At 39.7% G+C, this 27,858-nt stretch overlaps 1 protein-coding gene across 6 annotated transcripts in view; it reads right to left on the reverse strand.

Annotated features, from left to right (window-relative positions):
• Window positions 1-1,088: 1,088 nt before the first annotated feature.
• The window catches only part of ripor3 (RIPOR family member 3), a 186,640-nt gene continuing 159,870 nt past the window's right edge, over window positions 1,089-27,858 (reverse strand). For all 6 annotated transcript variants that reach the window (XM_039735353.1, XM_039735350.1, XM_039735348.1 and 3 more), the window contains 8 exons: window positions 26,441-26,603; window positions 22,543-22,675; window positions 20,663-20,824; window positions 15,732-15,890; window positions 10,419-10,621; window positions 6,972-7,055; window positions 2,371-2,461; window positions 1,089-2,190 (listed from right to left, as the gene is read on the reverse strand). In XM_039735353.1, the coding sequence (XP_039591287.1) occupies window positions 2,090-2,190; window positions 2,371-2,461; window positions 6,972-7,055; window positions 10,419-10,621; window positions 15,732-15,890; window positions 20,663-20,824; window positions 22,543-22,675; window positions 26,441-26,603 (1,096 nt within the window). In that variant the 3' untranslated portion in view covers window positions 1,089-2,089. The remainder of the gene's footprint in view (window positions 2,191-2,370; window positions 2,462-6,971; window positions 7,056-10,418; window positions 10,622-15,731; window positions 15,891-20,662; window positions 20,825-22,542; window positions 22,676-26,440; window positions 26,604-27,858) is intronic.

The raw sequence follows: 27,858 nt of genomic DNA on the forward strand, positions 1-27,858 counted from the left end.
GTGAATGGATAAAACTACTTTATGCCAGCCCAGAAGTCTCTGTTTGCATTAACAACATTATTTCAAATGTCCAGATTTAAAACAATTAGAGATTTGTATATAGATAATGTATCTGCACCTTATGAACAATTACGCTTCAAATTTAACTTCCCATCTACACACTTTTTCCACTACTTTCAAATCAGAAACTTTGCTAAGAGGAACCTGCTCAGTTTTCCTCACCTCCCACATATTTCTATTCTGAAAGAAATATTGATCAGTCTTAAAGAAAACATCTCAATAATATATGAAAACATTTTAAAGTCCCTTCTTTTCAAAGATCCCAGGGTATAATGGGGACAGGATCTTTCACTTAATTTCTCAAAAAGGAGTGGAAGGCACCCATGCACAGAATACACGCTAACTCCATATGTGCAAAGCATTCAATCATTCAACTCGAAATCTATTGTCGAGCACATGTATCTAGTTTAAAATTGCCCAAATTGTATCCAGGGCAAGGTTCAACCTGTGAACATTGTAATCTAGCATTGGCCTCACTGGGCCACATGTTTTGGGTGTGCACCAAATTAACATCATTCTGGATCAAAATCTTTGAATTCCTCTCAGACCGCCTTGGTGTCACAATCCCTCCTAACCCATTAACAGCCGTGTTTAGTGGGCTCCCGGATGGAGTTAAAGCGGAGAAGGACAAATTGATTATAATTGCCTTTACCTCACTACTAGCTCGTAGAATTATCTTGCTCAACTGGATGATTCCCAACCCACCTTTTTAAGTCAGTTTATCTCTGAAAATCCTGAAGTTTGACAGAAAAGTATAGGAATATAAATGTAAAGACAGGAGGCACATTTACAAATCAAATGCTCGTTCACATTTAAGCACATTAAATTTTGCTCATGTAAACTCTGTAGTTATTATAATGCTGCTAAATGAGAAGTGTTTTATTTAATAGTATTTTAACAATAATATAAGTGTTTGATGTTATGAGCATATGACTTAATGTCTTGAAATGTTAAATTCTTTAATTGACATTTTTGATATGTTTGCAATTGTCCAATGTTGGTCGTCAATATTTCTAGCAGAAACATTGTTCCATTCAAAATTTTTATTGGTCATCAATACAAAAAAGATGGGATAAGTAACACAGGGTGGAGTATTCCTTTAATTAATTTGAGTGTATAAAGGTAAAAGCTCCAACTGCCATAATGAGATTTATGCAAAAAACAGGAGAGAGGAAATGTAAGTAAAAAATCAACAAAATCATTTGAAAGCCCCAATACAACTTTCTCCCATCCCAGCCTGTCCCCAATGTACATTTTATTTAGGTTGACTCTGATATGCACTTATTTACATGACCTTAGCAATACATTTTAAAGTTTAAATAAAAATTTGAAACGCAAATGAAACCAATCAAATACAATCAGCATGTTGTCTGACAATAAAATGTTATGCTTAACTATAATACATTTAAAAAAATAAATTTTTAAACTTTTCAAACAAAAGAGTTGCTCATGTTGAAAAGTAGACCCATGAACGATATAATTATAAATATAGATTTTGTAATAAGAAAACTGAATATGTATATCATATATTGTAACATTTTAACTTAATGCTGGCATTTTCTCATTGCTACTATCAATCTAATGGTTTCATCTGTTTTTGGTTCCCATAACAATCATCAGTAGCTTACGGCTCACTAAAGTGGTTGTGGAAAAGAAAGCCCCCAACAATCTGTGCACACGCACAAGCCGTTTATTAAGAATCCATTGCTTTAAGCGACCAAGCTTGCCCAAGAAGTCAATCCTAGAGTCTCTTGTGCTCAATCCAAAGTATTTCCAGTCTTAGGATGGTCAGTGGAGAGTAACATTCTCTGGCAACATAAAATCGGTAAACCCGGACTTTGTACAGATGATAATAAAATAATAGCAGTTCATTAATGACTGTAATTGTTCTTTGATGATGCCACACATATGCCTCCAGTAACATATGCTGCCACTGGTCCAGGCCTGTTGACAAATATTAATTCCCAGCAGGATACATTACTGTCATTTTAGCTCTGAGTTTGGAGCAGGGTGGGTCTTCGGTGAGCACTCACAGAATGGTGATTTCAGTGTCTGCATTTCTGAAGGGCTCCTCTTGTAGCTCACAGCAAATCTTATCCATTCTCAAAAAAGCCACTTGTCCTTTTTTGCCTAAAACAAAAACAAAATTGCAGGTTTAGTTTTTAGAAAGGTGCGTAAAACTGATTTAGATTATCTGTTTGGTAGAACACACCCCAGCTCTCTAAGTGAGGAAGGTTCAATGGCTGCTGCCTTTGGGTTTCTTTGAAGGCACAGGCCCTTCCCTGATTCTGTATCAAAGGACAAACTTACCGAATGAAAGTACTGTCTCTCTGGCAGCACCACGGAGGTCTTCATCTTCTGAATGCCACAATGTTACAATCTGATCAAGGCTATCCACAGCCTGTGAGAGAGGAAGGGGTTCATGTTAATTAGGTGGAATGCTTAAGCACACTACAAGGGAGAGAAGGAGCCTTCAAATATTTTGAATTTTTAAATTTAGTTATTTTTGTTAAACTGATGAAAATATCTGCTTAAAGTTTTGTTACCAGTTTTCCTCTGTGACTTTGAGAAAGTTTACACGCAAAGTGTAGCACCTGAGTGGTGACAGCCTTGATGATCCAAAGTATAAGTGGTTCATCTCTCTGTCCTGCTCTTTTTTTTTTTGTTTCTTAAGCATCTTTAAAACACTTCTCTGTTTACTTTAATAACAAAACGCACTCGACTATTGCAAAGACAGGTCTCAGTAAAAAGTGCTTTGTATCGGCTTCCAGATGGCAGTCACATTTATTAAAGAGGCCCATGGTCATTCCCTTTTTAGGTGCATTCACATATAATGCGTGAAGCATCCATTGTGATAGCCAATGTCTGCTGTCTGTCTGTGTGTCCACATGATACAACTTGGCCCCCCCCCGTAATTTTGATGAAATGTGGAAGTTCAATTTGGTTTAAATAAAGTGCATCCGGAAAGTATTCACAGCGCATCACTTTTTCCACATTTTGTTATTTTACAGCCTTATTCCAAAATGGATTAAATTCATTTTTTTTCCTCAGAATTCTACACACAACACCCCATAATGACAACGTGAAAAAAGTTTACTTGAGATTTTTGCAAATTTGTTAAAAATGAAAAAATTGAGAAAGCACATGTACAGTACATAAGTATTCACAGCCTTTGCCATGAAGCTCAAACTTGAGCTCAGGTGCATCCTGTTTCTCCTGATCATCCTTGAGATGTTTCTGCAGCTTCATTGGAGTCCACCTGTGGTAAATTCAGTTGATTGGACATGATTTGGAAAGACACACACCTGTCTATATAAGGTCCCACAGTTGACAGTTCATGTCAGAGCACAAACCAAGAATGAAGTCAAAGGAATTGTCTGTAGACCTCCGAGACAGGATTGTCTCGAGGCACAAATCTGGGGAAGGTTACAGAAAAATTTCTGCTGCTTTGAAGGTCCCAATGAGCACAGTGGCCTCCATCATCTGTAAGTGGAAGAAGTTCAAAACCACCAGGACTCTTCTTAGAGCTGGCCAGCCATCTAAACTGAACGATCGGGAGAGAAGGGCCTTAGTTAGGGAGGTGACCAAGAACCCAATGGTCACTCTGTCAGAGCTCCAGAGGTCCTCTGTGGAGAGAGGAGAACCTTCCAGAAGGACAACCATCTCTGCAGCAATCCACCAATCAGGCCTGTATGGTAGAGTGGCCACACAGAAGCCACTCCTTAGTAAAAGGCACATGGCAGCTCGCCTGGAGTTTGCCAAAAGGCACCTGAAGGACTCTTAGACCATGAGAAACAAAATTCTCTGGTCTGATGAGACAAAGATTGAACTCTTTGGTGTGAATGCCAGGCGTCACGTTTGGAGGAAACCAGGCACCGCTCATCACCAGGCCAATACCATCCCTACAGTGAAGCATGGTGGTGGCAGCATCATGCTGTGGGGATGTTTTTCAGCAGCAGGAACTGGGAGACTAGTCAGGATAAAGGGAAAGATGACTGCAGCAATGTACAGAGACATCCTGGATGAAAACCTGCTCCAGAGCGCTCTTGACCTCAGACTGGGGCGACGGTTCATCTTTCAGCAGGACAACGACCCTAAGCACACAGCCAAGATATCAAAGGAGAGGCTTCAGGACAACTCTGTGAATGTCCTTGAGTGCCCAGCCAGAGCCCAGACTTGAATCCGATTGAACATCTCTGGAGAGATCTTAAAATGGCTGTGCACCGACGCTTCCCATCCACCCTGATGGAGCTTGAGAGGTGCTGCAAAGAGGAATGGGCCAAACTGGCCAAGGATAGGTGTGCCAAGCTTTTGACATCATATTCAAAAAGACTTGAGGCTGTAATTGCTGCCAAAGGTGCATCGACAAAGTATTGAGCAAAGGCTGTGAATACTTATGTACATGTGATTTCTCAGTTTTTTTATTTTTAATAAATTTGCAAAAACCTCAAATAAACTTTTTTCACATTGTCATTATGGGGTGTTGTGTGTACAATTCTGAGGAAAAAAAATGAATTTAATCCATTTTGGAATAAGGCTGTAACATAACAAAATGTGGAAAAAGTGATGTGCTGTGAATACTTTCTGGATGCACTGTATGTCAAACAGATTGCACTGTGCACAGTTATAAAATTTCAAAATCTCCCATTGAAAAACATTGACGAATTTATGAACTCATCTGTCTTAAAACAAAGAAACGTTCTTTGCGACTTCGGCTACGAATTAGTTTGCTGTATCAATTTTATCTTGACATAAGTTACATCAACTTCTATATTTTATATACTGGGGGCTCTGCCCCCTGCTCGCTTCACTCGCCAACCCCTGTGTTTTTTTTTTTTCTTTGGAATTGTTTCAATTTCATTATTTGCACTTTTACTTTAAAGCTTCAGTAAAAACAATATTTTTGGAGACACATATAACTGCCCGTGAGTGAATATTGTTTCTGTTTCTCTAATAAATAAGCCGACTTTTTCTAATGTTTGTCCCTGTGATTTATTGATTGTCATAGCAAAAGCTATTCTCACGGTAAACTGTAAACATTTTAATATGAATGGCATATCACGATCTCCTTTGGTGTGTAATGTTATTCGCGGAATAAAACATTACCTTTCTTTTCCCCTGTTAAAATTTGCATTGCTTCTCTGTGATCATAAATATACACCTGACCAAATTGTGTTTTTTTTTAAATTAAACTTGTCGTTGCTTTAACAGTTGCGGGACCACCGATTCTCATAGCGTATGGTCCATTATTGTGTAAATCCATGTTTTGTGCATTGAATGATGCGAATGCGAAATGGATTTGTTGTCTACTCTTTGCCTTTTATTTCTGACCTCGATTTGTCCTGCTATTTTTTCAGTTACACCTGGTTCTGATCATTAATCACATTTTGTTTGCGGTAATGCGCTCTTTACTATCTTGTCTTTCATACTGTAGCGACTGACGTGATAAAGTGTCACAAAAGGTTTACTTGAACAATCGCCGACTTTGTAACCCCAAACACAACTTTCTAGCACCCTCTCCAACCCCTCCTCCCCCGGGTCTCGTCCCCCCTTACCCCATCAATTAATACCCCGCTATCAGTCTTCCATGCTGTAATCCACCCTCCCTCAATCGGACCTAATAGTCACTTAAAACCCAAAAGGCTTCAACCTGGCTGGGATGCTACAATACTTTCAAATTTTACTGCTTTCATATTCTGTACCTTTCTCTGCATGTGTATCGTGCCATCGATTGTTTGTGCCTTTCGAATTCCACTGCTTTCATAATCTCTTATCTGCCTTTTTTTCTCTGCAACACCTTTGGGTGTCTATTCTCCGTATTGTCCTTATACGCTTTATATGTGCTGAAAGCACAGGGTCTGTTTGTGCTACGTGCTTTTACTCGACTGAGTGTTTTTTATGGGTGTGCTTTTATATGATATCTTTTGTAAGCAGGCTGTGTCTTGCAAGAATCTCATGTTCCACGTCTTTCAAATGTCTTCCGAGAACTTCCGAGAAGATCACATATCGTCGCACTGCTTTTCCTTTCCAGGATTTTTTTTTATAATAGAGAGATTTTCCTGTTTTTTTTTTCCTTCAATAGCTGCTACTGACTGGAAACAGACCATCTGATACACATTAATGAAACACCATCAGACTGCGTGTGTGGGTAGAAAGTTGCTGTCACTGGCTACTCTCCAGGGGCCAGATGTGATATCCTGTTAAATGGTGTACTGAAATCCTACACTGCAAAGGCTAATCCCACAAGGCTTCTTCCTGAAACATCCATCCCCTGTTCCTCCAGTCCGTGCATTTTAAACCATCACCAGGGTATCAGGGAAACAGCAAAATATACTGAACAAAAGACTTGACAAATTGATGTTATTAATTCAGGAGCTCAGCAGCACAAGGTAACTGAAGCTTAATGAATAGCGCTGTGAAAGTGGAGACAAACAGACAGACAAACATGCAGGCCACCGCAGCTACTGAGCTCTACATGACTGAGAAGTTCGTCTGTCTGTCTGCTACAATATCTTTCTGTCATTTTATCTGTTGCATCACTTTATGACATAACAACAGCAAATATAGTTTAGGTAAGCATTCTGATGTAGTGGTCGACAATAGTGTTATACAGCTGGGGCCGCTAGGAGATGTAGGAGTGAGTGGAACTGGTCTATGTTATGGATTAGAGTCCTGTCTAGTTCTGTTTTCAGCCTTTTGCAGAATCCTAATGACTTAGAAATAAACCTTGGCCACCTCAACCCTCAAATGGTTTCAGAAGGTTCTAGAACCAATCTACTAAACTCAGTCCATTGAGGCTACAATGCCTTTACATTCCACAAACCCACCTAAATGTTATGCAAAGTGCACATTTACCAGCTTCTTTATTGGAGGTTTCTCCCCAGGTTTATTTTACAAATAGAGCTACTTACTTTGAGATGCTTCAGGGCCCAGCAAGCCGCCAGCTGCACTCTCATGTCTTTGTCTTTCAAAACCTCTGTGTAAAAAACCGATGCCTGTGAAAAGAGAAGAAGTGTATTCTTCTGTGTAATTGTTGATGTACCCAGGGATCAAGTGCAGACAAATCATTGATACAAGGTGGTAAATAAGCCAGCTGGAAAAAGCTGTCAATGGTCTGCTTCCCTGCAAATATCAAATAGCCATCTAGGGGTGTCCTGGGGAATGGGGATGAATTTAAAACTAGGCTTTGGTGGTCTTTCAGAAATCTCACTTCATAAAGGGGCACAGGAGGCTTGTTGTGAGTGTGTGTGTCACAAATATTCTCATATAATTCTGATATAATTTGAAAGGGTATCCAGGAGACAACCCTACAGTTACACACGGGCAGCTTAGAGTCTGGACATTTAGGACAGCAGAGTGCACTTTAGAGGACCTGAGACAACATATACAGGGGATTCAGAAAGCATTCAGCTCCCTTCACTTTTTTTACATTTTGTTATGTTGCAGCTTTGTGCTAAAGTCATTTCAATTCATTTTTTCTCTTAACAAGCAACGCTCAACACCCCAGAATGACAAAACAAAAACAGGATTTTAGAAATGTTTACAAATTTATTTAAAAAAAATTATACAGGTATACATACACAGGTATATATATATTGTGACGGATGGCCGGGGCCCATGACCAGCTGGGAAGCCCCTGCAGCATATGTTCCAGGAGAGCAAGCATGGAAAAGACAATATCTCCCCCTGGACGCCAGATGGCAGCCTCCCTGGGTGGCAGAGGTGCCTCAGACTCCCGCAGAGCTTCATGGGAGTTGGAGTTTGGTGCAGCCCTGTTGGGTTCCGCAGGCGCCGCCAGGGGGTGCTGCAGCGGGAGCTGCTGGCCCCTTTCGGGCACTGGTTTCGCCACACCCGGAAGTGCAGCCGGATGTCGGCAATCAAACACCTGGAGCACTTCCGGGTACCCAATAAAAGGAGCTGGCGACCACCACTCAGTGGACAGAGTTGGGTGGAAGGTGGACGAAGCTAGGAGGAGGAGTGGTGGTAAAGAAGAAGAAAGTGTGTGGTTGTTTGGTGGTGCTTTGGGGACTGTGTTGTGGCTGGGGGACACGAGGAAGACGTGCCCTCTAAATGAAGAAAAATAAACAGTTTATTTATTTTACACGTGCCTCCGTGTCCATATGTGTCGGGTCAGGCATCTATTTAGCGCCTTTGTTACAATATACATATATATATATATATATATATATATATATATATATATATATATATTATTTTTCTTCTGGTGGTCAAGACTTATCTGAGGAGGACAGGATTACCTGAAGAAGCTGGCATTTAAGCAGTTGCAGACACAGCCTTAGAGCACCTTGGATACATCTACTGGCTGCTAGAATCTATCTGCCTAGGTGTGTGTTCACCAGTGAGTCATACAAAACTAGTGAAGAGAGGGCATATGAGGTGCCTCTGAGACAAAGAGTGGCAGGCAAAGAGACAAACTCACTGCAAGATGCCACCAAAGTGCTCACTGAGTGCCATGTCTGTGACCGGTGATCTTGGAGCTACAGCTTCTCTGATAGTCCATCCATTTCAGACAGTTGAATGTGTGTGTGAGATACATAATATGTTTGTGGTTAGTAGAATAGTGGTGTGCCTTAGGTTGTTTTTGGTTACAAAAAGGGAGCCATCATAGGAAAATGTTGTGAAACACTGCCTTACAGGCAGGATTGTGTTGAGGAAGGTTACAAAATGTTTCTACAGCACTGAAGGTTCCCAAGAGAATTCTTAAATGTAGTAAGTCTGGAATAACTACAGCTCTTCCTGCAGCTGGCCATCCTTTCAAACTGAGCAATTGTGGGAGAAGAGCTTAGGTAAGAGAGGTAACCAAAAAGCCAATGGTCACTCTGGCTGAGCTCCTGAGAACCTGTGAGGACATGGAAGAAACTACCAGAAGGACAACCACCAGTGCAACACTCAACTGATCTGGGCTTTATGGCAGAATGGCCAGACAGAAGCTTCTCCTCGGTAAAAGAGACAAGAAATCCCACTTGGAGTTTGCAAAAACAATTTTCAGGTTCTCTGTTCTGATGAAACTAAGATTAGCATCATGCCAGATGAAATCAGGCACCGCTCAACACATGTTCAATACCATTCCAATGATGAAACATGGTTTTGGAAGCATCATTCTCTGGGACTGTTTTTTAAAAGCAGGGTTGAAAAAAGATGAACAGAGTAAAGTACAAAAATAACCTTAATGGAAACCTGCTAAAAAAGTGCTCTGGACCTCAGACTGGGCCACAGGTTCCCCTTGCAACAGGACAATGACCCTAAGTACAAAGCAAAAACAAAAAAACATGGCTTAGGGACAGCTCAGGGAATGCGCTTGAGTGTCCCAGTCACAACCCAGACTTTAACCCAATCGAACACCCCCGGAGAGATGTCCACTGACAGTTTCCATCCAACGTGACAGAGCATCCTGAGCACCCCAAATCCTGATGTATAAAGCCTCTCGTGTCAGACCCTAGATGACTTCAGGTTGTGATCAATGCCAAAGGTGCTTCTATGAAGAACTGAGTAACGAGTCTCAACACTTGCGTTAAAGTGATATTTCAGTTTTTTATTTTCAATACGTTTGCAAAAATGTATACATTACTGTTTTCGCTTTGCCATTCTAGGATATTGAATATTGCTTGATGTGGAGAAAAAATGTCAATGTAAATGATTTAAACACAAGGCTACAAAATAACAAAATGTATAAAAAGTGAAGTGGCTCCAAGGAGCCAGAGTCTCCCCTTTATCCCAGCTTGGATGTCAGCTCACCCTATGCACATGCACCCACACTTTTATACAGGGCCAAATTAAAGTCACCAATTTGGGAGATACAGGGAAGAAAACAATACAGACATGGAGAGAATGTTTGGATTCCACACAGACAGTAACCAGGTCTCTTAAGACACAGCACTGAGAAATGTGAAAAGCAGATACACATTTTCTTAACCTTCTTTATCCAAAGCCTATACCAGCAAGCATAGAGTGCAAGGCCAGACCCATCTCTGGATGGGATGTCAGCCCATTGCAGGCTGAACACACACCCTAGCACCAATTTAACAATGCCAATCCAACCAGTCAGCTTGTCTTTGGACTGCAGGAGGAAACTGTAACACACAGAGGAAACCCATGTGGACATAGGGAAAAGATGTAAACTCCATGTCAGGACTTGAACCCTGGTCTCCTTGTTTTGAGGCAGCAGCACTACCACTGCACCACCATATAGATATATCTACTGAATTTGAATACAAACATGAATGCCCCAAAAGTACTTAATTTTGCAAAGATTGTAATTACAGGAAATAGTTACACAGCTGTCTGAAATAAATTCTTTTCCCCATAAAATGGCCCCCATGTTCAGGCAGATTGTATACCTTTGCTTTGAAGGTCCGGATTCTTGAGCCTCTAGCTAGGCATGAACGGGCTGCTTTGGCAACTTTGTGGTTCCCGTCGACCTGAAGAGCAGCCAGAAGTTTCAAGGTGTGAGCGAGTGGCTGCAGCTGAGTGATTCTCTTCCCCTTCAGCTTCTTAAGGGCCTTACGTCTCTTTGGGCTTCCCAGAGCTTCCAGGAGCTGCACTGGATGCATCAAAATAGCAAATGCTCATTAGATTGTTATGTATGTGCCTTTATAATTTTGATATAAAAGCAGATTTGTCATTCTCTGTCCTGTAAATGGCAGTCTGATCTCAAAGGTTGTTTGACATGATAATCTAAATGAGCACCTCTCTTCCAGTGTTATCTTTGGTCATCTTTTATAGAGCACATATTGTAACTTATCCTTAATTGTAAGAGTCTTATTGGCATTAAAAAGTTTATGGTGTGTTTACTGTGGGTTCAGGTAGCATTCCTATGCTATACTCAGACATTTCTTGGGCAGCCCCTCAACCAGTCACATTAAACAGTTTAACTTGGATGAACTTAGAGTTGTTGCAAGTGAAATGTAGATGATTGACAATAAATGTATTCTAACAATGTAGACATCCAGATAACATACTAAAAGTTTTCTAAAAAGTTTAATTATTAATGTTAGAAAAACATAACCAAATATTTATAATGACCGGGGCCTCATGTATAACACCGTGCGTAGAACTCACACTATAACATGGCGTACGGAAAAAAGCGGAAATGTTCGTACGCACAAAAAAATCTAGATGCATAAATCTGTGTGAAAGCCAACTTCCACGTTCTTCCACTACATAAATCAGCATGAAAAGTAATGCTCGTGCACGCTCCTACTGTCCCGCCTCAACTCCTCCCAGAATTACGCCTCTTTTAATATGCAAATTAATATAGATAGCCCTTAAGCTCAGCCTTCTGTGAAAAGACAATGGGAAAAGCAAGAGGGAAAATAGAAGAATTTCAGCGAATACCAAGTAGAGGCAAAGAAAAACATACTATTTGTTTTAAACAGTGGTATAAACAACAAAAGGAAGTTGATCGAGTGACATAGTGTGTCGGAGAAACTTGAAAACTCAAGTTCACAGTGCCTGAAATAAAAAAGAAGCTGTCAGATATCAAAGTCACCGTGAAAAGGCGAGTCGTAGCCCACCGTCTGAGTGTCATATGAAAGCTTATTAGGGTACAGAAAAAAAAGGCACACAGTGGGGAAAAAGCATGAAATGTCAACTTTAATCTCTAAATTTCCACTTTAATCACGTAGTTTATTTTGTCATCAAAGCAGAACCAATGAACTTAATCTTAAAATCATTTAATTTGTTAGTGTCTCAATCCCATCATAACAAAAGTAACATGTTAAATGCTTTGTTTTGCATTTGATCTTCTATGTGTGTGAATCACTACTTGCTTCTTAAACTGGCTCTCTTTCTCTGACAGAACACAGAATCCAATACATTTGTGATATTATAGCTCTCTGAATAATTAAAATACTGAGATGTATGCGTGATATAATTTTCATGATGATAGGAGTTAAAGCATGTTATTAAATATGGGAACACGGTGGCGCAGTGATTGTTCCTGTCTCACGCAAGATGCTTGCTGCGCCGTGCGCGACCTTCAGTGAAATACTTTATTGCAGCAGTACTGTCTCTCTCACACGTACTAACCTCCAATTCCTGTCCTTACTTTTCTTTCTCCAAATACCCAGTCGCCACACAATCAGCTCTGTAATAGACGTTAAGCCATCTGTAAGCTTACAACGACGATTCTTCAAAACTTTTAAGGAACATTGAAATATCTTTGTAGTACATGTTAAATTATTCTATCCATCTATACTTCCAGTGTCGCGCCAAGACCAGCAAGAATACAGCGTGAGGCAGGAACAATTTGTGAACGCAGCACCAGCTCCTCGCTAGCACTGCGCAACCGTGTCGGTATACATTAGAATTAGAATTATCGGTATACATTAGAACACTCTAGACGAGAACAGGCCATTCAGCCCAACAAAGCTCGCCAGTCCTATCCGCTTGTTTCCTCCAAGAAAACATCAAGTCGAGTTTTGAAAGTCCCTAATGTCTTACTGTCTACCACACTACTTGGTATCTTATTCCAAGTGTCTATCGTTCTTTGTGTAAAGAAAAACTTCCTAATGTTCGTTCAAAATTTACCCTTAACAAGTTTCCAACTGTGTCCCCGTGTTCTTGATGAACTCATTTTAAAATACAAGTCTTGATCCACTGTACTAATTCTCTTCATAATTTTAAACACTTCAATCATGTCACCTCTTAATCTTCTTTTGCTTAAACTGTAAAGGCTCAGCTCTTTTAATCTTTCCTCATAATTTGACCCCTGTAGTCCTGGAATCAGCCTAGTCACTCTTCTCTGGACCTTTTTTAGTGCTGCTATGTCCTTTTTGTAGCCTGGAGACCAAAACTGCACACAGACTATACTTTCTGAGAAGGTTGGCATCCTTCAACGTCTGCAGTAAGATGCTGCAGATGTTCTACCAGACAGTTGTGGCGAGTGCCCTCTTCTACGCGGTGGTGTGCTGGGGTGGCAGCATAAAGATGAAAGACGCCTCACGCCTGGACAAACTTGTTAAGAAGGCAGGCTCTATTGTAGGATTAAAGTTGGACAGAGCGACGGGCACTAAGCAAACTCCTGTCAATCATGAATAATCCACTGCATCCACTTAACAGTGTCATCTCCAGGCAGAGGAGTAGCTTCACTGACAGACTGAGGAGATCGTTCCTCCCCCACACTATGCGACTCTTCAATTCCACCCAGGGGAGTAAATGCTAACATTAATTTTATTTTAATTTTTTTCATTTTTATTACTATTTAATTTAATATTGTTTCTTTGTATCAGTATACTGCTGCTGGATTATGTGAATTTTCCCTTGGGATTAATAAAGTATCTAGGATTAATAAAGTATCTATCTATCTATCTATCTATCTATCTATCTATCTATCTATCTATCTATCTATCTATCTATCTATCTATCTATCTATCTATCTATCTATCTATCTATCTATCTATCTATCTATCTATCTCTCTCTCTCTCTCTCTCTCTCTCTCTCTCTCTCTCTCTCTCTCTCTCTCTCTCTCAAGATGAGGCCTCACCAGTGCATTTTAAAGGTTGAGCAGAACCTCCTTGGACTTGTACTCCTCAGATCGTGCTATATAACCTAACATTCTGTTAGCTTTCTTAATGGCTTCTGAACGCTGTTGGGAAGTTGATAGCTTAGAGTCCACTATGACTCCTAAATCCTTCTCATAAGGTGTTCTCTCGACTCTCGATTTTCTGACCGCCCATTGTGTATTCAAACCTAACATTTTTACTTCCTATGTGTAATACTTTACATTTACTGACATTAATTTCATCTGCCACAAATCTGCCCAAGCCTGTATGCTATCCAAGTCCTTATGTAATGATATAACGGATTCCAAATCATCTGCTAATCCACCTATCTTGGTATCATCTGCAAACTTAACCAGCTTGTTACTTATATTCCTATCTAACTCATTTCTATATATTAAAAATAGCAGCGGCCCCCCAGCACTGCCCCCTGCTGGTCACCACTCATAACATCGGCCAGTTCTGATGAGGTTCCTCGCACCATCACCCTCTGCTTCCTGTGTCTGAGCCAATTCTGCACCCATCTAAAAACATCGCCCTGAACTCCCACTTCTTTTAATTTGATGCCCAACCTTTCATGTGGCATCTTATCAAATGCTTTCTGAAAGTCCAGATAAATAATATCATCTGCTCCAATTTGATTGTATCCTTTTGTTGCCTCCTCATAGAATTCCAACATGTTAGTAAAACACGACCTCCCTCTTCTGAACCCATGCTGACTGTTCAGAATAACTCCTGTCATTGCTAGGTGTTGCTGAATCTTATCCTTAATAATTCATTCCATTAATTTTCCTGTGATGCATGTTAAGCTTACAGGCCTATAGTTGCTTGGATCTGCCCTGTCACCCTTTTTATATAATGGGATGATATTTGCCATTTTCCAGTCCTTCGGAATCTCTCCAGTGTGCAGTGATTTCCTTAACATGTGTCCTCACATGTTCACCTGAAAAATGATATCGTCATCATATGTAAATACTCGCTTTATAAAGTGGCTCAGGTTGTGCAATATTATAACTGTAGTGCAAGTTTACAGTTAGGTAATTGTACTTATAAGTACAAACAGTTCTACAAGGAGCACATGATGGACTGATTAAGTGCTTTTATAGTACTTGGGATGAAACTGTTTCTGAACCGCGAGGTCCGTACAGGAAAGGCTTTGAAGAATTTGCTGTGTGAGAGCAGTTCAATAGACAGCATGGCTGAGGCAACGTGTGCTTGATGCTGTATACTATGATAATTCTTTTTCCGATCAGCTGCTGTAGAGCTGTGATTCTTACTCAGATACAGTGATATAAATACTCCAAGTGGTGCAGTGAGAGTAATATGGAAAAAGATGATCCGATGTGGGATCCGAGGTGCAGTGAGAGTAACAACGCTAAAGCAGCTATGGTATTTGGAATAGTTTGACCATTCTGTGGACCATTATATTGTTACAGGTTAATTACAATCAGATGCATTAAACTATTAGTTAAACCAAGTTTAGGTTTTATACATCATGATTTGAACGTGGAAACGTTCTTACGCAACATTTTTGTGCGTACGCACCGTTTATACATGAGGCCCCTGGTGTGTCATTACATTGCAGGTCAAGCTCTTAGATCCATTAGACAGGGTCTCCTTTCTGTATCACGCACTGGGCTGAAGCTATGTGGTGATCGTGCTTTTCAGCCTTTTCTTCCGAGGTTACGGAGTAATCTCCTCCTGGTCTAACATCAGGCTCATTCCACTGAGACATTCAAAGATCACCTTATGACATACCTGTTTAGAGTGTTTATGTGAGTCTTATTGTTCTTTAATTCTGTGTATCTTTACTGTCCACTTATTTGATTATATCACTGTTTCTTCTATGAATGTTTTTTTATATTGTGTATATAATTGAACAGCGCTGTCTTTGCCTATGAGAATTTTACATTTTTACTTACTTTATCTGACACCTCACCCGTCATTAATGAATCTGGACATACGGCCCTATTAATGTACATGCTTTTAATGAAGAAAGAACTTTTAAGAAAACTGTCTTTTTGCCATCTGATGAGTTCTGCAAGCTTTTGTCACAAGAAATGTAACTTCATCAGTCACCTTTGAACTATTGTTTCTCTTTAAAATACTTACAGACATTTGTGTGTGAGAATCCAAGAAAAGCTACACACCTTCTCTAGAGAGTTGGGCCAGATGTTCTCCAAAATCGACACCGCTGCTTTCATTTAAGTAGCTGAAGAACTGGAAGATGCTTATCACACCCTCTGAGTAGGTGGCTGATGGGACTCTCCTGCAGCATGTCAGCATTTGTTCGAGGAGCATTTTGAACACTGCATTAATGGAAGATATAGATATAATGTAATTAGCTCTGGAAATCAGCCATTGTTACAAAAAAGTACTAACATGAAGAGGACATTTCAAAAGCTTGCTTAGTCCACCAAAATCATTTTGCAAATTGGGCAGTACAGCATGAGTACTAACCTTAAAGTCTATTGTATTTTATATAATATAAATCACATACCAATGCTGAATTTATTTTTGCATATCATTAAATAGTTAAACTGGCAACATAATAATATGTGAGTAAAGGGCTAAACCTTATAATAATGAAATGCATAAATACATCTCTCTATGGTTAAACATCTTTAAAATCTGGCAAACATGAAGTCTCATTATATAGAAACTGAGACTGGGCCAGCTGAAACATAAGACATAAAAACAAACTTTATTGACAGTGTTTCTGAAGACAATACACATCTGAGTTTGTCTTTGATCCATCAAGGCATAGAAAGCCCCTGTCTTGATGGCATTGCTGAACTCCCCGTCCAGCTCATCCTCTGTTCTCAATCAAACCTAGTGTTATCTCAGAAATGACCACTGGCCTCACATGAGCAAATGTGAGTGTGTCCATAAGTGTGACTAGCAGCTAAGTGCCTGTCCAGAAAGCTGATGCTGACGATTGCCACAATCTTACTTTGGATTAAGCAGGTTCCAAAATTGACGAGTGGATTAATATGTGTGATTATTTTTCCTGCTTTTATATACCATAAGTATATGCAGTGCTGGATTAACCGTTAAGCAAAAATAAGTACATGCTTAGGGCATCAAGGGAAGGGGGCACCAAAGAAATTCTTCATTGCCGGATTTACCATGGGCCATATGGTGCAAAATTGCCACGTTCCAAAAAAAGGGTATCCCACATTAATTTAAAATATTACATATATATATATATAACTAGCAAAATACCCGCGCTTCACAGCAGAGAAGTAGTGTGTTAAAGAAAAAAGAGAAAGAAAAGGAAACATTTTAAAAATAATGTAACATGATTGTCAAAGTAATTGTTTTGTGTATTTGGCGGCAGCGTCACGAAGTTGTTTTAGGTAGCTGCATCAGAAAATGTACCACGACGTCTGACACGCCTCCTTTTTAGTGTTCACAGCTTGGATTGCAGCTGTCATAATCGGTTTGAGTGTAAATATACATACATACATATATACATACATACATACATACATATATACATACATATATATATATATATACATACATACATATACACAAATATATATATATATATACACATATATACATACACATATATATATACATATATACGTAGATATATACTGTATATATTACAGTATAACTGATCACCCATTGGCCTCGCTCACTGAGTGCAAGGGAAAAAAATAAAATGTAGTCTATAAGTTATTAAAAGTAAAACATTAACGTTTCGTTCAGTTTCTTGCTACAGCAATTTTTACTCCGTTACAAAGTGATCCAAAGTCTCGTTTATACCTTGTGTCTTCTCAGAAAACTTGTATCTCGCGAATACCGTCATTCGTGGTAGGCATGACAAACGGCAGCGGGAGTGTGTCTATAAACTTAATGTAAACTTACGGTTCACGCCGTGCTTTGTTTCCGCAGTAGCTGCACTTATGAATATGCTTGTATGCATTACTCGGTTCATAATCTTTTTCTGCCTTCTCAATTGTGAAATGGCGTTTTTTATTCAGCGGTCTATGGAGGTCTTCCTTGTTCTCTACGTACTTACGTAGGAGTCATGATGACCCGACACGCAACTCTGCCCCCCACGGCCATCAAACTGAACTCCATTACAGTATATGGAGAAAAATACGTTCCAGTTATGACCATTATGCATAGAATTTCGAAATGAAACTTGCCCAACTTTTGTAAGGAAGCTGTAAAGAATGAGCCTGCCAAATTTCAGCCTTCCACCCACACGGGAAGTTGGAGAATTAGTGATGAGTCAGTGAGTGAGTGAGTGAGTCAGTGAGTGAGTGAGTCAGTGAGTGAGTCAGTGAGGGCTTTGTCTTTTATTAGTATAGATAATAATAAAAATAATAATTAAATCGTAACAATGCAGGTTAAAGATATATATTAATCTTGGGAATACAATGAAATTAGAATCTGGAGATTGCCACACGGTCCACTAAGGCTCATGTGATCATTCTTGGTCATTTCTGCTGTCCCATTCAGTCGTCCACTGAGAATGAGTGCAGTGCAGCGTTGCCAGATGTATGATAATTATTGTACACTAGCAAAATACTCGCGCTTGGCAGTGGAGAAGTAGTGTGTTAAAGAAGTTATGAAAAAGAAAAGGAAACATTTTAAAAATAACGTAACATGATTGTCAATGTAATTGTTTTGTGACTGTTATGAGTGTTGCTGTCATCAAGGATTTGATTATCATTATTTCCTTCAATCAGGTTCATATTTGGAGGACGTGTTGTGTTCAAGTTACATTCCGTGTTTGTCAACCGTTGTAAAGATAACAGGTTTCATTCATCGAAGTGTTCACTACCCAGATTGCTACTCATGAATCTAAGATGTTTAACTAAGTATCTAAGTATTAACTTGTGGATTTGCCTGTGAATATTTTGCAGCAGCGTCTCTATTAACTTGTGGATTTTTCTGCGAGTATTTGGCGGCAGTGTCACAAAGTTGTTTTCGGTAGCTGCATCAGAAAATGTACCACAACGTCTGACACGCCTCCTTTTTACTGTTTTCTCACAGTTTGGATTGCTGCTGACAGACGGCCTTATATGGGCAGGCAGTCAATTACGTGGGAGGCGTGTGAATGGGGAATGCAACTCCGCCTCACATGGCGACTGAGCTGCAGGCTCTGGCCGTATATATGTACGTAAGTAGGATTCAGTTATGACCGTTACGCGTAGAATTTTGGAATGAAACCTGCTTAACTTTTGTAAGTAACCTGTAAGGAATGAGCCTGCCAGTCTTCTACCTTCATGGGAAGTTGGAGAATTAGTGATGAATCAGTGAGTCAGTCAGTCAGTGAGGGCTTTGCCTTTTATTAGTATAGATGTATGCTAATTTTATGGCATGTACAATAATACATAGCATAGTACCATTAGGCATTTTATATGACAATTTGTATCATTTTATATACAAACAAAATAAATATTTTTTATGCCATGTATTTTGAATTTACACACAAAGATTTCCCTTATTACTGTACACACATGCAGTACAATCGATAGATTTGACATTTTCAAAAATAAAGTTTTTCTGTTACGGCTTATTATTCTTTATATTTTGAATTAGATATATATGGGGTCACCAAAATCTTTTAAGTGCTTAGGGCCTCTAAAGGTCTTAATCTGACCCAGAAAATACGTTAACTTTATGCATGATTTATGTTGCATTCTGCTACCATATGTATTCATGTACATTTTGTATTGTCGTATATTATCATGTGAGGTTTGCTTTAATGCATACAGATTTACTAAATATTTAATGAATGGTAAAATATAACTAGATATTCTGCATTCTCAGCTGTTATATATTTAAATAAGCATTTATCAAGAAAATAATATATGTGGTGTTAGTGCTCACAAATAACTACGTAAATATGTTGAGCATTAATAAATTACAATGTGTAACAAGGTTACAGCATTTGTTTTTTTAATATGAGTGTATATCATGTGGCGAATAATGGAAATATTTTTTCTTTCCAGTCCCATTGAATTCCTTGCAGCCTTGAGGAGTAAGTGAGCCAGCGACAAGCGCTACAAGACAGGATGTCTGTCTGTCAGTTTGTCTATCGCAAGGCTTATGCATGTGTGCTGTGAGATATGTGAATCTGGTGAGTGTCTTATGGAGACCTGTCTGGAGATACACACCATGGGGACAGAAAATAGAGGTTGCAGTGACTAAATGTGCTACCCTGACTCTCTGTGGTCATTAAAGATCCCTAGTCATCTTTCAAAAAGAGTAGGGTTTATCCCAATGTCCTGGCTAAATTGTCCACCACGGCCTTGTCCATTCTGGCCCCCTAATCATCCCCTGTCTCTAATTTTTTATCTTTATCACTCCTTCGCTGCCTAATAGCTAATGTGTATTGAGTGTAGTGGCATGATAATGGCTGCCATCGCATTATCCAGGTGGGTGCTACACATTGATGGTGGTTAAAATGGTTCCTCTCTGTCTATGTAAAGCTCTTTGAGTAGTGAGAAAAGTACTACAGGTATATAAATATAATCAATGATTATTATTATTACCAAGGGATGACTTGATATTGCACACATTAACCGCAGTGAGAAAAACTGATCTGGTGTGACAGTCACATTAGAGACATGTCTTCAAATGGCTTCACCCATGTTGACAAGAGTTTCACAATCCATCCATTTTCCAACCCGCTATATCCTAACTACAGGGTCATGGGAGTGTGCTGGAGCCAATCCCAGCCAACACAGGAAACATACCCCGGGCAGGGCGCCAGCCCACCACAGGGCACACACACACACTCAAGCGACAATTTAGAATCGCCAATGCACCTAACCTCCATGTCTTTGGACTGTGGGAGGAAACCAGAGCACCTGGAGGAAACCCACACAAACATGGGGAGAACATGCAAATTCCACGCAGGGTGGACCTGGGAAGCAAACCCGGGTCTCCTAACTGCAAGGCAGCAGCACTACCCACTGTGCCACCGTGCCGCCTGAGTTTCACAATCTCAGAAGTTAAACAAACCCAACAAGAAGGAAGTGCATCATTTTATCCAGAATATTTTAAAAAAGATGAAAACGGTGATCTTCCTAGCACTGTTACTCCTAATCACCTTTATCAGCTTGCCCCGGCTCTTTGGCTTTCACTTTATGGATGAAGTGCTTCTTTAGTTGTTTTAGCAGCTTCTCTGTTGAGCAGTGGAAGACAGCTGTGGATCCAGCGCATTCATCCCACAAGGCAAGCAGTGGTTTCAGGTGCTGTGACTTTGGGATGACTAGGAAGAAGAAGAAAAACAAGAACAAGAAGCAGGTCAGTGATGGCCAAGGCTAAGTAATAAAACTTAAAACTGAACCCCTTGAATTTGAGCTGGAAAGACAGAATGATTCCTGCGTACAATGATATTAACGTGTAAGCCAACGCTTTCTGTGATTTGGTGAGGATCCTTTGATCGACAATATCAGACCCAGATCAGTACTGTAAGCCATCTGATCCAGAAAAAAAAGGTTACAAAAAAGAGCAGGCAACCATAGTTAGGACAGCAGTAATTATTAATAATAATAATTCTTTACATTTATATAGTGCTTTTCTCACTACTCAAAGTACTTTACACGGTGAGTAGGGAGCCACTTCATCCACCAACAATCTGCAGCTTCCATCGGGATGATGCAACGGCAGCCATTTTTGCGCCAGTACACCCCACCACACATTAGCTGTTAGGTAGTGAAGTGGTAAGAGGCGAAATAACTAATTAGAAACAGGGGATTATTAGGGGGGCTGGTACAACTAGGCCACGGAGGGCAATTTATCCAGGATATCGGGATATACCCTGCTGTTTATGAAGAATGCTCAGGGATATTTTATGACTACAGAGAGTCAGGATCTCGATTTTACGTCTTATTTTGAACCTCATCACTGTACTGAGGCATTAGGATCCACATTCAGACCACTGGGTAAGCACCCTTTGCTGGTCTCACCACAGCAGCAATCCAAGCTTTTCCTGGTTGGTCTCCCATCCAAGTACTGGCCGGGCCCGAACATGCTTTGCTTCAGGTGGATTACCAGCTCTTAAGTGCATCATTTAACAATCTCTTTGAGCCAAGCTCAAAGCGAGCGATAAAGAACAATGAAGTAACATAAAGGAAACGCAAAACTGATCACTCTCACATGGCAGTTTACACCAAAATGGTACACCATCGTGTTTTGCAAGCATCCAGAGCTTCTTTGTATGGCATCATTGTCAAAAGCCCAACTTCATATGATAATATATAAATGCCGTAATATGGACTTCCATCGGAGGGTAGAAAATGACACATTTCTATTACAATTAAGAATATTTAGACTTTAAACATTTAAATTGAAGCACCTGTGTTAATATTTAAAAACTATGAATCAACTATTCTTATCTAATGAAATAAATCATTACATTTCTTATGAACACCCTGGAATGGAGTGGCTTATGCTAATTCTGACGTTTTTTGAAGATTTCAACTCCTTCTGACCACATGAACAAAAAATAAATATTTTGTTAATAACATGTGGCTCCAATTGTAAGAGGCTGCTGGGAAAAATCATGTGATTTCTACGCTGTCACAAGTAAGTCTTCATCTGTGCATCTTTATAAATCAATGCAAAAGCCCACAAGGTTTGGAGGTTTTCAGTCTGTTTTGGATATTCAGACCACACTGGCCTGGTCGGTAACATTATCACGACTCTACTTGTAACCATACTCTCTTGTCAGCAGGTGGCGATGTCAGACTACAGACAGTACGACACAGATCTGTCCTACTTAGATTGTTCTGAATGAAGCGAGTAATGGAGCCCATAAATGTATGAGGCCCAGCTGACGTATTTTATTTCTTTTACGACTTTTCTTCCTCTAGATGTGATAGCCTAACTGGGCACTACATTTGCAGGTGGGCACTGGTGCACTGATACTGAAAATAAAATGTTCATTAACACAAAACAGCTGTGTGCCTTATGGTGCCAATGTACCTTCCTTTGCAAAGTAGCCATTCTCAGTTGTGTCCATCGACAGCCTGCTTATCTTCTGCAGTACATCCGCTTGTAAAGAAAGTTCCTCCAGGAGAACATCTTGGACCAGTTTGGAGTCTGAGCTCTTGAGGTGCTTAATAGAGGAGAGAAAATGTAAAAAAGATCTGCTGAGTCTGTCATCCAGTTTTTCCTGGTCAACACCTGAAAAAATGGAGACTTCATAGCAGCACTTGCTACTTCATCACAGTTTACTCACAGGCCATTTTGCTACCCCTGTTAAACTGGATTGTGTTAAAATATTCAGTATAGTTAAATATTATAAAAGGGCTTTATATGCCATTTTCACACCAAAGTGTGTGTATCATGGTGGTATATATAGATCTCAAGGCATTATTTGAGGCAGAAGTGGCACTAAGGTGGCACAACACAAGTACTTGAAACCCACACTGGCAAATAGAGAGACCCTCTGTATAGCAATGTGAGCAAAACAGTGCTATAAATATGAAGGGTACCTAAATCGAGGGGGCCCATGTTGAAGGAGAGCTAAGAGGTACTGGCAGGCAATAAAGCGGTAAATTAGGTGGCAATAAAGAGTTTCCACATAAGACCCCTGGGATCTTGAGATCCATCAAGAAGTTCCTTTAAAAGACTAAGGGGCTCTGCCCCCTGCTCACTTCCCTTGCTAAACTCTGGATGGGCACTACATGCTTGCCACTTCACGGCTCTGCCACTGGCATATGGGGACGCGGATGCACAATTTAAACAGATTGCTATTTTCATGGGTTATTGTTACATATGCATAATAGACCTAACTATTTTACATTACAGCGAGTAATTAACCATAATAAAAAATGGTAAAACATAAAAAATTGAAAGAAAATTATGTTTCATGTTGCATTACAGGTATTCTTTGCGTTATACGTTTTCGTTCTATTTGGCTTTGAAATTAACACGCAAATACTTTTTAAACTTGCACTTTTACTGTAAAACAGCATTTGGAATAAAATTGTCATCAATATCGCATTGAATTTCGATTCCGTGTTTGGAGTTACATTGTGACGATCGGTTCTTTCTCTCTAATAAATAAACTGACTTTTTTGAATGCTTGTCCCTGTGATTTATTAATTGCCATAGTAAAAGCTATTCTAATGGGAAACTGTAAACGTTTTAATACAAATGGCATATCACAAAAATTTCCTTTGGTGTCTAATGTTATCTACGGAAGATGTACTGCGTTACCTTTGTTGTTGCCTGTTAAAATTGTCAGTATTGTTCGACCAATTTTGAATACGACTAATCTTGACCTGTTGTATAGCCCATCACTCATACATAAATTACACAACAGTAATTCAGCCGGTGGAAGACCGGATGGTGTTAACAGTTGTAGATATTCTATAGGATATTGTAAGTTGATGTTTTCATGTGCGCCACCAACTGTTTCAGCACAGTCTATTGATACGCATTTAACCAATTTGTAACCGATTGACAATATTTGTGTTAATTTTGTTTGACTTCATTGTTTATCGGTGCTAGGATTGCCCGTGTACTCATTTCTTCTGTTGATAATCCTTCAGGATTAAATTCTTCAATAAGATTTGAACAAAATAAGTCTTCTTTTATTGGGAACTTAAAGTGAGGAAAACATAAAAACTTATAAGAGCTCAGAGCGCAGGAACTGTGTCTGTCAAAAGCATTCACACAAATGAGAGGTGAGAGGACCGTGGGCATGGGGCGTTAACCGTAAATGGTTGAGAGGGGGGCAGGACTTTAAAAAATCTCTTGGCAATAGTCTTGTCTCAAAATTTTGTTTTGTAATAGAAAGACAGATAACATTTGGTGGTAAAAAGGATTTAAAGGTCATTACGGGATAACACTGATCCAGCAGCTCCAACACCAGAAGGAATTCAACAGACAGCAGCAGGAGCAATCCAGGTGGACTTCTGAAAGCTTCCCCTTCTTAGTGTTGCAAATGAGTCTAGTCGGGAGATCTATCATATTGAGCCTTTTACATCTGTCCATCTATCTGTCTAAATGGAGTTCTGTGTTATGAAGTGCACTGTCTGAATCCTTTATGCCCTGCTTCCTTTTTAGGTGCAGAAAAGCACCTGCTGTGGTTCCCATGTTTGTCTCTCTGTCTGTTTGTTCACAAGAAACAATTCATCTTCTAGTAGACCAATTTTGTTGTAATTTAGCCACATATTCATCAAGGAAATTTGTCAGGGGAGTTCAATTATCATTGAGCTAATCTTTGTCTAAATAGAGAAACATTCTGAGCAGTTTGTTCAGTACACTTGGCATCTTCAGACAGAGTAGGAGAGGAGCCATCAAGAGCAACATGGGGTGTGTCACATTTGTAAAAATAGGCAAAATGAATAATTTCAGTTTTTGTAAACTGACATGCTCAAAATATGCTTGCTTTGTGATATTTGTCCTTCCTGAGCTGCCTTACAGTGAGGCGTTCCCAATGTAAATGGTGGATCTTCAGAAACACATTCAGTGAAGTTTATCCTTCTTGTGCAGCGCCGGGAAGTTTATATTTGTGAATATTTTACTGTTCTGTATTGCTACTTATAGTTTAAAAACTGTTACCGTACTATTTTGTTATCTGTGTGCTGAAAACTATGTTTCTTTACTTTGTAGTTTCACACCTGCTCTTTTCTAGTAAACTGGAGATTTGTACACCTTGTTTCAAGCCGGTCTCCAAGTCGCTATATTGATAAAGGGAGGAGCTTAGCTGTCTGAATATCTATTACATCGTAATAGTGACATCAGAACAGGGAGGACCCATGGGGTCAAGCAAATGCCACCTGAGGACAAGCCATGCTGGGTCCCCTGGGAGAAAGCTTCTGATGTTGAAGGACCGAAACACCTCATGACCCAACGTAACATCACTGATTGAGCGCACAGGAGCATTGAGAGATGTATCTAAATATATATGACTGATCAAGTACAGATTAATTTACAACTTCAAATTCACCTTGAAAGAGATCATTACAATGTGCATGTTTTGTATATTTTTTCATTTGCTCCTCGAGGAGCTGCTCCTGATGGGCAAACAAATCCCCAGTACAAGCACATTGTAAAGCGCCTGGAGAGCAGGCTGCACCTCTGTTACTCCTGCTCAGTTCTACCGCTTATGGTACTTGTAGGTTAACCATGAAAGGAAAAATAATAATTAAAGTCTCTTATCATGAAATGAATGGAAGAGAAAGGGATTCCCAGTACATTACGCTGAAAGACCCTTATGGCCTCATTATCTGCACATTACAATGATTTAATATTTCACTAACACCTGCTGCTCTACATCCTGGTTTAAAGCAGCCAACAGTTTTACCTCAAGACCTGAGCAGATTTTAACTCACCATCAAGTACTTCTTTGACAAATGTTATGTTTAAAAATTAGAGCTACAATGAGTCGCAGGCTCTCCTCACCTAACAACTTAACAACAGATGATCACTCAATGCGACTTGTACAACACTTGTATTGCAATGTATGAAAGCTGAAGAGCCACCACAAGCCTGTTCGGGCTCCATTTTTAACTAAATGTTCCCTAGTCAAAGCCGGTGACTAAAACTGACGACTGTAATGAAGACTAACCAGTAGTTAGAAAGCCTTTTCCTAAGTCTTGCCTATCTCTTCAGTATCATCGCTCAGTACAACACCTGCACTATCATCAGTCCTTGAGTTAGCTTCATGACAGTGTTTATGATTACTCATATATGAGATCCCAAAGTTCTGAAACTTAAATTAGAGTGAGATGCGGAGAAGTGCCAGTCTGTACCAAACTATACGTCTCATATATGAAGTATGTACACATGTAAATATCTGACACATTGGTGTAAGCCGGTTCAGATGATGAATGAATGAACAGCCTTGAAAATGCATCATCACACTTACCTGTAAAAGAACTTTACAAACCCACAGATGACACACGAGCGCCACGTCTAAACTTTCGTTGCCTGTAGTCAATGATACACTTTCTGTCTTACTTGGGGCAGATTTCGAATCTTTTGAGCCAAGTTGGAGGCTTCTAAGAGTGCCAGCCTGGAGAGCTCCACTCCTACAAGAGAGCCAAGAACATCATGCCATTGCGAAGCAGAACAAAAGGTACAATTATGTGCATTGTTGGAAGATTATGAAACCGGGTGGGAATCTGCTGTCTTGGAGTATAAGCAAGGGTGGAAAACTAAAGAAACTGGGAAAGACAAATCACACAAAAGTAAAATGTTATTTTATGTTATTTCAACCAAAGAAAACATTATAAGACAAGAATGTGTGAGGTGGGTAAGGTAGCAGCCACCATGATACATACAGTACAACACAGGAGATAAGCAGCTTATGTGTCCACAAACATTTTATTGAGATTCTCTTGGTCATAAGGATGGTCAGTAGCAGTCTGTCCAATATTGGGAGTCAAAGGACAGGGGATTCTGGGAGTTGCATCTACAGTAATTGGCTACAACCAACCAAGTCCAAAGAGGTTTTGGTTTGTTAGTAGCTTGAGCTCTTTGTCTCAGAATCACCCAAGGATTCATGGCTTTTGTGATTTGGTGTTAACAGTAAGTGTCTTGCTACAAGGTCTGTGAGAGATGACCACGTGCAACATACACAGTTCAAGTCCTGTACTCATGTGTGGTGAACTAACGTATTCTACTTGTGACAGACCTGCTCACCTTTAATACATGCACTCTGCTTACCTTGAGCTTGTTTCTTTTAGCATGTGACCTGGCATAGTGGCTGAAGGTGACGAAGGGGTAAGACAAGGTGAGTCGTGACTTGTGGTATCTGGCTGCGCATTTGTTGTTTTGCTGGGATTCCACATAACTCTTAGCGGCGGGAAAGTTTGCTTAGATGTACTAGGGAAATCTGACTAGTCTTAGAAAAACAACAAATATGCCATTTTGTTGGTGGCTTAAACATCTCATCCTGTGTGGTGTCTCTCCTGTCTCAGCTCTTGTGACAATATTGTTATGTTTTATTTCTCTCACGTTTGTGTTATTCTCAATTTTTTCTGTTTACAGCTGAAATATAATCCGTCATGATCATTCTCATTCTTACTGTTAATGGATGTGAATAATATGTATCTGTTGTTTCATAGCTTCATTTACTGTACTTTAGCACATTACAAATTTTTACAAAACCTTTCAGATTTTCTGCTCTTGTCGTCTAACTTCTTTAGAATTATAATTTGTTAATTTTGGCAACCTCCATCTTTTGATACTTTTCAGATTTAATCAAAATGTCTAACCCTTACATTCTTAAAATTTTAATTACAGTACTTGGCCTGGTCCCCGGATGATTCCTTCTTCCAGCTT

Source organism: Polypterus senegalus, chromosome 14 (assembly GCF_016835505.1).
Source record: "Polypterus senegalus isolate Bchr_013 chromosome 14, ASM1683550v1, whole genome shotgun sequence".
In the NCBI taxonomy this organism is placed as follows: domain Eukaryota; kingdom Metazoa; phylum Chordata; class Cladistia; order Polypteriformes; family Polypteridae; genus Polypterus; species Polypterus senegalus.